Genomic DNA, 16,318 nt, shown 5'->3' with positions numbered 1-16,318 from the left:
TGTTTGACAGTTGGTTTATGGCTTTCTTTTCTTTCTGTTCTCTATATGGTGAAAACCTGTGTGTGCGGCGTATTAAGATGTGCTCTGTAGGTGACGGCACCAATGTGAATGGACCAGTACCAAAGGCGTTCGTTTTATGAGTGTTGCACCTTAAGATCTTCAGAGTCAGATTCAGATTCAGATTCAGACAACTTTATTGATCCCAAGAAGGGCAATTAATTGTATATAGTTTCTAAAATGTATAGTTATTGTCTATTGTCTTGGTGATTATATAACGAATATTGTACTTATACGTGTATTATTGTGGATTAAGAGGTATTGTAAGGTAGCCAATATATTATAGTTCACTTTTGTGTCAAAGCTGTTCGCTTTAACATTTATTTTATTTTTTTGTCGTTGTTCATAACGGGCTGTATCCGGTGTGCACTCCACCCCCTTTTTATATCATCTCAAAATAAGACAACGTGGTCATAGGCCTAGGCTATAGCCTAGGCGGGGGGCGAACTGTGTCTATCTTCTTGCGTGACCCAGATTTGCCAGTAGAATACGAAGGGTCTGCTGTTGTCTGTGTAATTGTATTCAGCGTCTCCTGTTTGTAGGGTATTTGTTTTGGTAACTGAACCAGGGTGGAATTAAATGGTTAATTAGCCTGAAAGGAACCACACGTGATTGAATTCTTAGCGGATTAAATCGAACTGTGCCGCCTAGTCCCCCCAACCCCTCCCTCGTTTCACGGGGTCTTTGTTTCTGATCTGCTAAATCCCACCCATTTGAAACGGAGACCTTAAAAAAAATCACCTCCTCTCACACACAAGCGTTTAACTCCAAATAAGACCCCAGACGTTCAAAATTGCGCGCTGGACTGGGCGATGGAGACGGAAAGTTGTTTGTCTTTCTGTTCTCAGCAAAACAGAACAACCCCAGATACGCCGCCGGCTCTGGAGCACAGTTCAGGCTCCTTCCACCGGAGCGAAGACCCGCAGAACCCGCCGCATCATCCTCATCCGCACCGCCTGAGCGTGCGGACCGATTTCTACGGGTCCCCCGGCGGAGGGCGGTTTGCTGACAGTCCCGGGGACTTCACGCACAACGTCGGCGCGACCAACCCGAGCGTGTCACCCCACAAACTGCACAGTAAATACTTGGAAAATATCAATCAAGGACAAAAGGGTTTATCGATAAGCGGGAAAGCGTTTTATGAGAACAATCCAGAGGGTAAGGAAATGTTTTTGTCGAATAAAATAAAAGTATAATAAATTTAAGTTTAATAAAGTTTTTTTTTTTTAATAAGTGTTAATCAGTATAATATGTTAGTAATACTGTATTATTATTATTATTATTACTATTATTATTATAGTAATTACTGTTTATAAGTATTATAAGTATTATTATTAATTTTCTGGTGGCTATATTATACCAAGCAACTGGAAGGTTTCCATGTTTTTATCACATTTTTATCGATTGGTATTCGTAAAGTCACCGATATATTTTGAGTGAGTAATTTAGGACTGGAAATAAGGCGTTCGTGTCTGAAGATGGCGGAATAAATTTCTTTTAGCATTTGTTATTTTTTCTTTGGTTTGGTTTGGTTTTAGATTTCTTGCATCATTTTAAGGGTTGGAGAAAGAATTGTCATTAAATTATATTGATTGACCAGGCTGCATTAAAAGCTTAAACGCAAGGGTTATGTAACGGTGCGGTCATGATTCTCCGAATGATTTTGCGACTTTAATCTCCAACTACTTTAAAAACATTAGAAGTTAAAATAGCAGTGATACATTTGATCTCTTTTCTATCTAAAACTTAGGGTTGAATTTAGTCTGACGTATGTAGCCTAGTGAAAGACCACATGAAACTTCGTGTGTCGCATCTTGTCACGGAAGAAAAATAGCAGATTGTTGCAACAGAAAAGAAAAATTTTAAAAATGATTTTATTTTACACTAAATAATTTTATAATAAGCCTATAGCGTTTGACACCCTGTCGAACTGGTCTCTTACAACTTAAACGTTATATGAAAACACAGTGCCGTTTGTGTCACAGCGTAATGTGTATTTACAAGTTCTATAATATTAACAAGGTAATTAATTTATTCTGTCTAGAACAGAAGTACAAGCACGATACTATAACCCAGACTTGTGCGTTATTTTAGATTAAAGTCACTGCAACTCAAGAAGGGTATAAACACAAGCTACTCCTACGGGACGGACTTCACCAAATAATTGCTTTTAGTTTACGAATTTGATTTGAATTGAATGGTCCTACACTTTTTGGATTTAACTTTCGCAGTTGTAATAGTAGTAGACTAGTTGGTGTTGTTCTTATGCAACTATTATTTCATTATAATAAGTTGCAAGTTTAAATCCAACCTTCGAAATAGTATATTATTGCACCGCATGCCGTCGATGTGGTAAAAAGTCTTCTTTGCGCGTATGGGTCATGTTGAAATGATAAATAAAAAAACAAAACATCCATTGTGACTATTATGCAATATTTCAGTTAATACGTTTGTAATCAAAAGTATTATGATTGAATATAAAATTTTGGAAATATATTGCAATGTCTTCAGCATAGGCCTACATTTAGATAGCCTATATATTGGGGTAGGCCTACATAGTTTTTATTTGCAGATTACATAACTGACGTTAAAGTCCAATTAATATTCAGATTACATTACTTGCCACAATGGATAGTGCTATTGACATACGATCAAACGGCTCACATGGCTGTTGCTGATGGCGTCCAGTGTGCAGTGATAAACCTGTTGGCCAGGCCTATCTGCGCTCTGACGCCATAATCGCAATTAGTTTTGATGTAAAGTGGAGCGGGGCAAAGGTCAGTTTATTAACTTGCCCACTCGCAGCAGAATTACTACGTGGTCTCTCTCTGGTTGAGTATCTATCCTGGTCTACAGTATAGTCTAAACACGAACCGGCTGCAGACACGCCTACTTAATTATTTGAAGAAAGATATAATCTAATTTCATAAAAGCAAACATCACCGTCTTCTGATACAGAGGCAGAGATAAATTGTTAAGGTTTGCCTTGGTAGGTTATTATTGGCAGTCTCTAAACAAATATTTGAAAATCTCCACCAAAGTTGTACAGTTTGGCGCAATTTCGCTGCGATTTAGGTTATTTACAGGTAGTCCTAAATATTAGAAGATTTGGCCACGTGGATCCCACATATCAAGTATGCCATGTTTTTAGTTTTGATTATGATATGTGGGCTAAAATATGAACACACCAACAATTCTAATTGCAATTGCAATTTTATAACGAGTATGCAGTCTGAACTGGCTTTTAAAAGAAGCGGCTTATTTTACCGAGTTCAACGATACAATAAAAGTAATGACTCAGTAAACGAGGGCGTTTGCACACGCATAACTGAGAAAATATTCGCCTAACTATTAGGTTACTCACCAATTGCCATTTAAATGAGGTCTTCTCATTTTCGAAGTAAATTGTAGTTTATTTGGTTGGATTCGATAAAATCGGGGAAAACATAATTGTTATCATAATTGGCACACAACATTATAATAATTATAATTAATTGTAATTATTGTTGTTATTATTATTATTATTATTATTTGAAGAAGATGAAGAAGAACAAGAAGACTTGCTCCCAAAAAACAGATAGAGCTGTCAGTAATGTGGTAATGGAGCCGCTCCCTGGTCCTTTAAAATAAACAAAATACACGTCGCTTCAGGATGTCCGAAACAAAACCACCACAAGCCAACTGCGCGCAGAGTTTAAACGCGTTTAATAGTCCCCAGAAAGAGATCCATGACAGGCTCGCGCACAGGGCTAATTTTGCGGTGGTTTAATATTCAGCCAAACGTTTAGATTATTGATAGATTTAATAATTGAATACTTTGGTAGTGCGCTTGGGTATCTCCAGGAGTGCATTAATTACAAAATGTGTTCGATGCATTTGAAATATAATCAAGATTATTTACATTTCATTTTAAAACATGGATTTTCATAGGAGCGCTTTCATTGGAAAATATGTATATTTATTTAATCGTACGTTTAATTTATTTTGACTAGATGGGAACATGGAAACAAACTTTTAGAAAGACTTATACGATATTAATCGTCAGAATAATATACAGAGTTTTGCTTCATGTTTCAGCCAAGAACAACACATCTCCAAGACACGTGTGTTTGGCGCATTTTTGGCAACTCTATATAAATGTTCGTGTCAGTCGTTCTCCAAAAATCCAGCCTGTAGACGTAATCCAACATCACCGAAGCAATGTTGGAACGGTTTTTATGGTCGTTTGAGTTTTTTTATTCTAACATGAATTGTTTTCTGGATGGCTGTCTGTAATACGAGACAAGTTTGCATAGATGTCTTCTGTTATTAACTGCGTGCGCGTGGGTGCGTGATTGTTGTTTTAGTGATCAACTATGAACCTCTGCCACATAGACTATTTGTTTTTTTTAAGGTAGCAAAGTCTGTTCTCATTAACGGCAGATAGTTGACGGATGTTGCTGTGAGGGTAGCACTAGCAATCTCGCTCTTCCTTCAGAAAATGATGTTAATTGTGGACGAAGACTGTCAGATGGGGAAATTAAAAATTCGCGCAACAGGACTAGCTTCAGAACGGCGATCCCTTCGGAACCGCTCTCATGTCTACAAAATGAGTTTCTGAAGGGTGTCACCCCTTGCTGAACTTTATAAGTATATTAAGAGACGTCATTGCATAAATTTGTCTCAGGGGATGTATTTTTGTTTTTCTCTCTTCTCCCTCTTAAGAAGAGTTACAAGTTCAGCCGAAGACCATACCCCGGCCCTCTCTCGCAAACGTGGGTCTATTCAGTCACTCCATCCGACCGCCTTCCGGTCAGTGACTTAAGTGGACTTGATCCTGAGTTTGGTTACACTGTTGTAAGTCGCTCTGGATAAGAGCGTCAGCTAAATGCCTATAATGTAATGTAATGTAATGTACCCGAATCTCACCTTCAATCGCTCACCCATATTTCTGTTGTGTCTCATAGGCCTACTGCATGTGAGCGAGTTTTCAAAGTGAAAGAACGTGGGTCACGTCTTTTTCATTTATGTCTTTCTTATCGTGAGTGGTTTAAACTTTAAATGAAAACAGGACACGAACACTTTAAGGGCAAATTAGCGTTTCCCGTTAGCCGGTACCATTCCTATGTGATTTTGAACATTTCGAGTCGTCGTACTTTCTCTCAGGAAAATACATTTATGGGAAATTAGGCTACATTGTCCATTAAGAGCAGGTATCCGTTTATCTTGTGGTGAAGATTAGTCATTACTGCCAAGAGAACATTTTAATTTATTGTTTCTGGTTGTCGTTGTCATTGTTTGCTGTTTGCTTGGTCAGTTTAGGGTTGAAGAGCTTTCCAATGGGTATCCGACGTTTTTGCAATATTACTAATATACAGGCACGTGCACTGCCCCCTTTGAATTGATTACAATATATGCTGTCATTATTTTTATTCGTTAATTTCGGTAAAACATAGTATCTGGATGTTGTAAAACTGTGTTTTTGGTTGCTGTGCCTTTTCTCACTTTGAGCACCTGCCCCTCAAAAGGTCTCTGCACGGCCCTGTTAATGCATTAGGCTGCGCGCGGACTGCGATTTGATCTCTCTTTTCTTCTTCATCATCTCCTTCTTCTTATTGGTTGATATCAGAAGATACGAGAGAAGTGAAGTAATCATGCAGACTACGAACAATCAACTTCGCAAACATCTAAGATGAGGGACATCAATTGTTAAATAGTCGGGGAAAGCTAGAAACACTGTAAACCGTTTATGCCACAGAAGTGCGGCTCCCACGCTAAGCATTCAAATTGCCACCCGGGAATTCTGAGTTGGCAGGAGACCGGCACGACAGGCTTGCTGACTGACAGCACGCGCGCACGTTACCGAAGGTATCGGAGACAAATCCTATACGTTTCAATTTGCGCAGTGACGTCAGCGCGCAGGAATAGCACAGCGCGGGAACGCGGTGTACTTCTGCTCAATTTGACCCCAATTCGAGCTTACCTTGAAACGCTTCATGACTCCTTTTGCGTGCATCTCCAATTACAGTCTGAAAAAAAACCATCATTTGAATGACTCTTTCAAAGAGACTGCACTGTGCTTCCTCAGTACAGATGTTCAATTCAGTATTTAGGGTCCTTGAAAACTGCTGCCCCTTTCAGCTTGAACCATATCACAAGGTCGGGTCCAAATGGACGTTACTGATATTTTGACGTTGTGAAAGGCTCCCTGTGTCCGGACTTCAAATCAGATGAAAGAAAACTGAGTGATGTTTTTGACTGGTCCCCTCTGTGATCCCGTAGATAGCACTCTCACAAACCAAGCTCTGGCAGACACTGAGGACAGTCAAATTTGGGCAGGTTCCTTGGGAGTGGTTGCCATGGTTGCTCTTACATTAGTAGTAAGAAGCACAAGGCCTTCCAAGGGACCGTACTTGTACCATGAAGAACGTTCAAATGTTTGTAAATGAATCAGCTGCTGACCATGGCTACAGCTGAAAGCCCTGTGAGCCGGGAGTCACAGGTATGGGAGGCACAGAATTAACTTTGATCTTAAAGCTGATATTCCTCAACCTGTGAGGGTCCTCCACCTGTCAGCAGCTTACCTGCAGCTGTGTGTGTCATGCGCTTACTGCGTGTGCTTCGCATGTTACCATGTTAAACACAGCTAAGAGGCTGGCTGGTCCTACACAACGATATCGGAAGAATTTACAACTTTGCCCGTGGCTTGGGACGATTTTGATTTTAGACTGGTGACGCATTTGTCTTCGGAATCTCTGAGCGAGTGAGAGGCCCAACTTCAGATCTGACCTTGGACATGTCTCATGTCGCTACACATAGCCTCCATGTACAAGTTTGGAAAATAATGTACAAAAGCATGTTTGCTTTTTTTCTGCTAGAACATATTTATGAAAAATCATACCCATGACAAAGAAGGCCAGAAATCAGTTCACTGTTGTGAGAATATGATTAGTAGGCTACCTTGCACGTGGCTCATGATCTCCTCCCGCCTGATTACATCTCTAATTGACACTACGGTACCAAAGCCCTAGGTCTCGATGCTTCAAATAAACTGAGCAGGTAGCCTACACCCGTTTTTGTCTCATATCTGTCCTTTTCAACACTTAATAATAGGAAGTACTAGAAACCAACTTCACTTGCAATGAAACACATGTATATGCTCTGTTACACATTTATTGGATTTGCTTTACATAGGTATTGCAACCTTGTGCATTTCTGTACATACAGTAGGCCTGACTACACAAACATATACACGTCATTATGATAATTGTGCATTACATAGCCTACTGTAGGCCTATAGAGACAAACGTGTTAAACATTTTAAAATATATTCTCTGTAAGTTCATTCTCAAAAAATACGGGCTGCACAGTAACGTGTAGGTAAATAATGGTACAGATATTTCGCTTTTAACTCATTCCGCGTATTCAGTGAAATAATCAAGTGTAAGTTTCTCAGATGGCCATTCACCGAGAAAGGCCGGTACCGCGACACTAAACAGGGATGAAAATGGCCTATATGTCAATTTAGCGTGTCATAAGGTTGCACGCAAACTTTAAACGAGTGAAAAGTTTAAAAACTTGAAAATATCACTCGGCACCCAATTTGGCAGGACCTTTGATTACTGTCATCTCATTTGCACCGGAAAACGTTCAAATACCATAGCCGACATTATAGCCAAAGCAAACGTGTGCTAATGCTCTTCCTTCCCCGGTAATATCACGAGACGAGGACAGGTGAAGCACAAACAGCGCAGACGGGCCCTTTTATACTCACTACCGACCCTCGGGCCGGCCCCCGGAGCCCTGGGACAACATGGGAAAATGTGCTCCTTTTGAACTCAACTTCCTCCCCTGGACCTCGCGCACATCTCCCGAGGAAAGCGAGGCCTGTACCACAGCATCCTGTTTACTGTTCGGCTTATTAAGCCCGCCCTGGCAGCGCGTTTAGGCCGCAGTCTGGTGAGCGTCATCTCCAGGAGCTCCGACTCTTCCTGGCAAAACCGTGAGTTACCGTGATTGGCAATGATTCTGCCTCAGTGCCTCTGCAGCAGTAGCCTACTGGATTCCATCAATATTTGCACCTAACTTTGACACAGCAAGTGGTTTGTTTTACTAATTCGCAAACAGAGTTTGGCAAAGTTCAGCAATCAGTGGAAATTAACTTTCCAAACTCCGATTATTTAAAGAAAAAAAGTAACCATTGTATTTATTTGAAACACAAAGGACAAACTTTAATTCCAGGCAAACATTAGGCAAGACATTTTAGGAGCCTGGAGGCTGCGCGTGCGTGTCTGGCGGCTGCTTTGTATATCAGCATTATGCTTTATGTCTGTGCTGTACTCTGCATAAACCGCATAATTTAACCGCCAATCATTTAAAGGGGAAGCTCCGCTGAAACTCGTGTTCGAATGTGTGCGTCTGCACCTGTAACCAGTTGTGTTCCATCCATTCCGATATGTGATGATCCACGGTCAGAAAATGCATTAAGTTACGTTTCTTTGCAGTCATTGGTGTGTTTAAGCATGCCCTTGTCAGTTTCTGTGTGCTTGGCCACTGTGATTTCTGTAATTTTTCTGTAGGAATCGAATTATAAACCAACCATCCATAACACCTCGGAGCCATCCAAATCCACCCAAATATATGTGCATTACATGATTTGGATATTAAAATGTAGTGTGACAATGAATGTTGTCATAAATCTTTTTTTTAAATAATGATGTTGTGTACATAAACTCAGAGCATGGATTTGTGGCAATATGTAGCAACAGCCAGGACAAATGAAAATTGTGTATTATAGCATCATGTTATTTGTCCTGACTATTTCACACATGCTGAGCCCACAGCAACACCCTGTTAATGCCCCCCGCCCCCCCAAGTAGTCTAACCTGCACATTTTTGGGCTGTGGAAGGAAAGGCCCCAGCTGGAATTCGAACCCGGGCCCTTCTTGCTGTGAGGCAACAGTTTGTCACCCACAGACATGGCCTGCATGTAAAGAAGATGCACTTTGTGCTTCACTCTGGATAAGCGGATCCACGAAGGAGGGCAGAATGTCCACTGTCTCCCTTAAGATGAACCAGTATATCTGTAACTTTGTTCCACATGTATGATTTCTGTCTTCATGATCCTCAGCGTGTGCATGAACATTACCTGGGGATTCGATGCGAGAGGCAGTCTGTTCAGTCGCATTTTTTAAAATTCAGTTAATTTAAATGTTTTTTCTTCATATTGCCACTGTCATCTGGAGATGTTTTGAACGTCGGGTTCGCCGAGTTGGTAGTCAGGTAATGTATTTTTGGCTGGACCACAACAGCGGGGCCAGCCCTACAAACGCGAATGTCTGTGACTGAGTGAGTGACTGAGTGAGTGATGAAGTTACACCATTGGTCGGCCAGTCCAGCCATATACTAGGTTTTACCTGGTCTTGTTTTGTGTGTAATTGGTTACAGAATTGAAGGTTGCACAAAATCACACTCACAGTTGTAAAAGCATTGTGCAACATTCTACAACCAAGTGTTCAGTCCCATTCCTGTTTTTAAAATGTTCATGTAACACCTGGATGATCTTGAGTAAGTTTCTGGTAGAATTCTAGGAGAGTTCCCTTTTGAATCCAGAATAACACGAATGCACTGGGCTAACTTGTTATGCAATGAGATGTTTGGAAACTGGGAAGAGGGGTCTAGCTGACATTGTTTACTTCAACATGAGTATTGCAGCATAGGCTGGCATGTATGTCTTACATAACAGTCTATTAGGCACAGTTTCCCCCGATGAAAATAGCACTGCGGTTTCTAGAAGTGTATGTTCTAGATTGATTGCACAGTTTTTGTGTAACTGTATCAACTGAGGCTACTTTTTTTTTTTTTTTTTTAAATCTTCATGTAACACAGTAGGTCCACTGAGAACTCAGTTATTCTTTGCCTTGATTCCCTGGACAATCAAACATTTTTATATTAAGCATAATTAAGAAAATTATACAAAAGATTACGCACAAAGACGGTTTGGATGCCAAACGTACCCAAGCGACCGCGTTTCGGGCGCTGCTCCTCAGTCCCGTGCCTGTGCATCCCCGGCAGGTGCGGAGAAGGGGCTGCCCGAGCCTCTGGGGTTCGCGGCGCGGGACACGGGGTGCTGCGGGGCGCCGGAGGACCCGTCGGGCGCCCCTCCGGGGGACTCCGTCGCCGACTCCATCGACCTGTCGGGCAAGAGCAAGAAGCGGCGGAACCGCACCACCTTCAGCACCGCGCAGCTGGACGAGCTGGAGAAGGTGTTCCAGAAGACGCACTACCCCGACGTCTACGCCCGCGAGCAGCTGGCGCTGCGCACCCAGCTCACCGAGGCCCGCGTGCAGGTGGGCACCGCCCGCACGGGGGCAACCAGGGGCAGGACCCGGGGACCCAAAATACAGAGCGCAGGAGACTCGGCTGGTGTGGGGTGGGGTTGGGGAGGTTAGGGTATGCTCTTTTTTCACTTTAATTTAGTCATTAATTGAGGATGCATTTTAGGGTGTAAGTGCTGTACAAGTGCCACTAGATTGGGCTTAATTTTGAGAAAATATTGAAGACCATTAATTTCACTCCTAAATTAATTGTAACTGATGTTCTCACTAAAGAATGAAATTAAATAAAGACTTTGGAAGTGGACATGAAAAACCCATATCAAATTTACCCCACCCGCACCCTTAACACACACTGCCCCCCCCCCCCCCCCCTCTCTCCCTCTCTCTCACTCTCTCTCTCTCTCTCTCTCTCTCTCTCTCTCTCTCTCTCTCTCTCTCTCTCTCTCTCTCTCTCTCTCTTTCTCTCTCTTTCTCTCATGCAGGTGTGGTTTCAGAACCGACGGGCCAAGTGGAGGAAGAGGGAGCGCTACGGAAAGATCCAGGAGGTGCGCAATCACATCACTGCCACATACGACATCTCCATCCTGCCCCGCTCTGATACCTACCCCCAGGTACCCCCCTCACCCTGCCCCGCTCTGATACCTACCCTCAGGTACCCCCTCACCCTGCCCCGCTCTGATACCTACCCTCAGGTACCCCCTCACACTGCCCCGCTCTGATACCTACCCTCAGGTACCCCCTCACACTGCCCCGCTCTGATACCTACCCTCAGGTACCCCCTCACACTGCCCCACTCTGATACCTACCCTCAGGTACCCCTTCACATTGCCCCACTCTCATACCTACCCTCAGATACCCCCTCACACTGCCCCGCTCTGATACCTACCCTCAGGTACCCCCTCACACTGCCCCGCTCTGATACCTACCCTCAGGTACCCCCTCACACTGCCCCGCTCTGATACCTACCCTCAGGTACCTCCTCACACTGCCCCACTCTGATACCTACCCTCAGGTACCTCCTCACCCTGCCCCGCTCTGATACCTACCCTCAGGTACCCCCCTCACACTGCCCCGCTCTGATACCTACCCTCAGATACCCCCTCTAACACATTTCACACCCCAACTGGTGCTTAACCGTCACCCTTGCAAAAATATCCTGTTGGCCAAGTCATGATATTAACCAAAAGCAATCCTATTTTGGTGGGATTTGTTTTCCTAGTTTGGTTGTTCTTTCGACCCCCTTACTTAATACACTCATCAGCTGACGTAGCCTCACAGGCCAATCGTAGAGTGTGACTAGACAACTGATGTAAATCATGCAATCTGGCCAGGTTGATATCAAGATTTTAATTTGTTCACATTGCATAGTGTGACAGGTAATAATCATGAAAGACACCTTTATAAAGCATGGGAAAGGCTTTAGTAAATTTTTACAGCTAGATTCCAACATGTACAATGAGAAAAGTGTGAAATGATAAATGGGCTGCATTTATATATCGATTTTTCAAAAGAACTATGGATACACAAAGCGCTTTACAATTTATGCCTGTCATTCACCCATTCACACACACACACACTCACACACCAACGGCGAAGGGCAGCCATGCAAGGCACCGCCCATTCTGTTTGGGTGAACACCACGGACTGCATTTTCAGTAGGAACATTGGTTGATTTGTGTATACGAATGTCGAATTGTCCAAACATTAACATTCTGTTCGTGATGCCAAAGCTTGTGCAGTCAGAACCATTACACCAGTCTGAACCTGTGCCAGACATTCCTTGGAAAAAGCAGCATGTTGAAACTCCTGTCCTGTCCAAAGAAAGTGAATGCTGAATAGATCCACTAGATGTCCTGCAAAATGCCCATCAGCACGCTGAGAAAGCTCATCCCCATCACAGCCCTCTCTCAGTACAGTCCTGACAGCTTGTAAACGGGCAATCCTCCCTGTCTTTCAGATGCAGAACAACCTATGGCCCTGTAGCCCTGCAGCTGGGGCGGGCGGGGGCTGCGTTTTGGCTGCTGACGGGGTGCCCCCCTCCTGCATGAACCCCTACTCCCATTCCCATGGCAACCTCCCAGGCTTCGTTGGCATGACGCCTCCCAGCCACGCCCACCACCACCACCCGCACCACCACCCGCATCACTCCGGGATCAACGGCCTGTACTCCCTGCACGGCTTCTCCGGGGGCCTGGCGCCCCACCCCTTCGAACCCGCGTCCGAATCCGAGTACAAGCCGTCGGGCCTGGTGGCGCTCCGAATGAAAGCCAAAGACCCCGGTGGGCTGCTCTCTTGGCCCACATGACCGGCACGATGACCTCTGACCCCCAGTGACTGAGCCAATCAGCACACAAGCACCCACACACAAACGTAAACATGTCCAGTCAAATAAAACGGCCTCCTTCTGCACATGCACACTTACACAACCACACATCTGCCCCCCCCCACTCCTGGAATACCCTTTCCTCAAGAGGATAAGAGAAAGTCGGAGAAAGACAGGAGGAGGATGGAGAGGCCAAAGACCCAGATGGAGAGAAGGATGAATGGAAGCAGTTACAGAACTTCCAAAATTTTATTCCTTTTTTTGGTTTTGCACAGAACTCTGCCTGAGTTTCCCTCCCACCCTAAGTGTATAATTTCACTCTGTAGATCTCCTCTTTGCCCATGATTCTGTATGGACCAAAAGTGCTCATCACTCCCAACCAATAAGCTTTAAGCACAGTACCCACTGCCCCAGCTGGATGTGTGGAGCCATTTTGAGTGTTGACTGAGTTACATTTGAGTTTCTTCCATGCCTACAGACATACAGAGGCATGAACCTCACTGTTTTTGGACATCTAGCGTGGAACATTTCAATATTAAATTACCATCAGCGATTCCTTTGAGGACATTTGCGTGTGTTAATGCTAAAGAATAAGAAAATGCTACTATTTAAGCCATTGTATGATTGGTAAGAATGTCCAGCGCATGTTGTCACTGTGTGCAGTGTACCGTACAGCAGATGGCGGGGAATAAATCTCTTTGATCTCTCAGTACCTGGTGGTGAAAAATGAACTTAATTTTGTGAGAAGAAATTGGGATCTAGAGCTAGATGTCAGTGTTGTGTGAGGCTAGTGCACCATCGGTCTCTGTGTAACTTGGTTGAGTTGAGTCAGTAGAAACAGCAAAGCAACCAGACATGTAACGGACACTCTTTTTCAGAGCGTGATAAAAACTGATCCATATATTACGGGCTTACTGCAAGGTGGAGCACCTAGAACCCTGCTCTATGCCTCACAGCTACAGGGCTAGCTGTTCTGCTGTTATTATAGCTGATATCTTTATTAGGCAGCCATTTTGAATGTGCATTTTTGCAGCTGTATCAAACAGCATTATTCAAGAAGCACTATGTAAGTTGTTTTGCATATTTCTGTGTACTCATGTGACCTTTATGTCTGCCATTACATCTGTTAATTGTAGTTCAAAGATACAATAGATAGCCAGGTTTCATGAGAAACCTGCTGCGTTTCCTAATGTCTTCTCTTGGCATCTCTGTGGTGCCTCTGAGTTTTAGAAGGTCCTAAAATTTGTCCTAGAATCAATTTTCCTGAAAATGTGTCTCCTGTTGTCTCTCAGCAACAGTGTGCATCCTGGCAAACAAAGGCTGGGCCAGCACGTTTTGGGTTCTTTGAAGGTTAAACAGAGCTTTAAATACAGACATTTGGGGTTTAAATGCCCTAGCCTGCAAACACTACTACCTAACATATCGGGTGCTTTGGATGTCTCATCTTCTTTCACTTAGGAAAGGCCTCACATTTTCAGTCAATTGGAGGTTCTGAGTGCCTTAAAAGGGCCAGCACACTGGTTCAGTTTCTAGGTTCCTTCCACACAGAGCTCTGGACCAAGTTACTTCCTGTTTTCAGCAGTCAGGAGGTGTGTAAAGCCAAGGCTGCCTGCTAATCTGTGCTTTTTTAAGTCTGGTCAGAGGAGGAGTACGATGCTACTGAAACAGACCACACCGGACACCGCGGCCATGCATTTCTCCACTGAATTAAATGTGAGTGATGTGAATTTTAATTTTGTAATTTTTATTTTAATGATGTTCTGTTTTCATAGAAGGACATAGACATTAACTTGTTAATACGGATAAGATGATAAGTTAGATGGCTATGCAAGGCACTGTTATAATGTTAGAAATATATGAGAAAATATCAGATGTCTGCCTTTTATGACACAGCGCTACAGTCTCCTGCATTTGTGTCACATTTTCAATGTAACAGTTTTGATCCACAGGTCCCTCCATCCTTTCCTGACAGAAAAACAACAAGTCAGTCTGCCATTTTGCCCCCTTAATGGTTTAATTTAATTTAATTGTTGCTGACTAACTCACAGCAATGGAAACCCTCAAGTCAACTGAGCACTCTGAGAGAAGTCAAGTGCCATGATGTCATACTCACATATGGATACCCTAATTCTGATGGTTCCCCACAGGGCATTCTGGGAAAACTTGAACTTGTTTTAGTCTCCAATTTATGATGCTCTTGAATTTATCATCATGAAATTAGACATGTTATAAAGAACAGCATTTGCATGGATTGGACAGAGTGCTGATAAATGTGATGTTCTGGAATGTTCTGGATGTTCTGGAATGATATTGCATGTCCCAGCTAAGCAAAATAACTCATTAAGCCATTGGTACAGTACATACCCTTCTGGTCCTGCATGACTTGAATTTGAGATCCAGATTACTGTGCTTTGGCCTGTCCATTTGCTTCTACACCCTTCATGAAAACATATGTTAGCCATAACTACATTTGTAGCTTAACATTTGAGTTTTTGTTTATAATTTGTTTAGAATCACATACCCTGTGACATGCAGTCAGGGTGGAAAGTAGGCACTGCCTACCCTGTGAAAATTTTCTTAAAGGAGCAGTTCCCCCAGACATAAAATTAAGCTATATCTCCACTTACCCGGAGTGCTATATATCCATTCAGATAGTTTTACTGAGATTTGACATGTTTTCTAGATATTTGCTGCAGCTCACAGTGATATAACGGACCTCAAGGGTGTCAACGTTTGTGGTGCTCAAAACACTACTTCCTACCGAAGTACACCAACAATGTACATCCGCGCATAGCCTCAGCCAAAGCACGGCAGTATCCTGGGGCGCAGTATCAACACTGTTTTAAAACATTGTTTCGTCATTTTTAAGTTATTTTCTAACCAAGCATGTATTGGTCCGCACAACTGTTTCGTCTTCTCATGTAGGACATTGTCTGCGCTCTGGCTATTTGGCATCAAAGTGAGGTCTGGTAAAATGAATGTGTGCAGCAAGGGCTTATCACCTGGATCCGGCAGTAGTGAACCCCCAACGTCACTTCAGGTCTGCATGGCAGACCATGGCAGTAGGCCTACGCGTCTTCATTGATTTGGTGCATCTGTGAGATAAAGCTAATTGGCTGCTGAGTTATTTAGTAATGCAAGGCACCTTTTGTTAGCATTTTAATAAACAAGCTCTGAGGGTGATTCTCTGTGCTGTTTAGGCAAAGGAATAGACTATTTTTGGTTTTAACCAGTTGATTAGAAATCATGAATGAACAGTTGTCCGAAATGGGTCTGGTTAGCTAACTTTGGTAATTCTTTGTAAAACTGAACAACGTAAATTCACAGGAATTCAATGTATGTAATTTAAAGAATGTCTGAGCGTAATAACAGTAGTGTTAGCCAACATCTGGTATATGGCCTATAGGTGACCTAATTTATATCATTGTCATTATTTTCAAGTAGCTTAAATGTAAGCCTAGTTAAGTACATTTTAATGGTAACTTTAGTACTACGCAGAACTCTAAAGATTCAGTGTGGTTAACTGTATTGAATTTCAAATTTTTTTCATATTGAAATGACATTGGGAATTGCGTTAAATGACAATAACTTTGTGTTGACTAACAAGTGCTCCCGTAAGTGA

The 16,318-nt window shown here is 42.8% G+C and overlaps 1 protein-coding gene across 2 annotated transcripts; it reads left to right on the top strand.

Moving 5' to 3' along the window:
* Positions 1-792: 792 nt before the first annotated feature.
* Positions 793-13,771, top strand: alx3 (ALX homeobox 3). Of its 2 annotated transcripts, none has more exons than XM_035382149.1 (4): positions 793-1,215; positions 10,111-10,385; positions 10,856-10,918; positions 12,331-13,771. In XM_035382149.1, exons 1-4 carry the CDS (start codon positions 870-872, stop codon positions 12,676-12,678), a joined length of 1,032 nt encoding a protein of 343 aa, XP_035238040.1. In that variant the 5' UTR covers positions 793-869; the 3' UTR covers positions 12,679-13,771. The 2 variants fall into 2 exon arrangements, with proteins under 2 accessions (XP_035238040.1, XP_035238039.1); XM_035382148.1 differs by having other exon boundaries at positions 10,856-10,984; positions 12,331-13,769.
* Positions 13,772-16,318: the final 2,547 nt, after the last annotated feature.

This window comes from Anguilla anguilla, chromosome 11, assembly GCF_013347855.1.
Source record: "Anguilla anguilla isolate fAngAng1 chromosome 11, fAngAng1.pri, whole genome shotgun sequence".
In the NCBI taxonomy this organism is placed as follows: Eukaryota; Metazoa; Chordata; class Actinopteri; order Anguilliformes; family Anguillidae; genus Anguilla; species Anguilla anguilla.
This window is presented reverse-complemented; position numbering and strand designations above follow the sequence as displayed.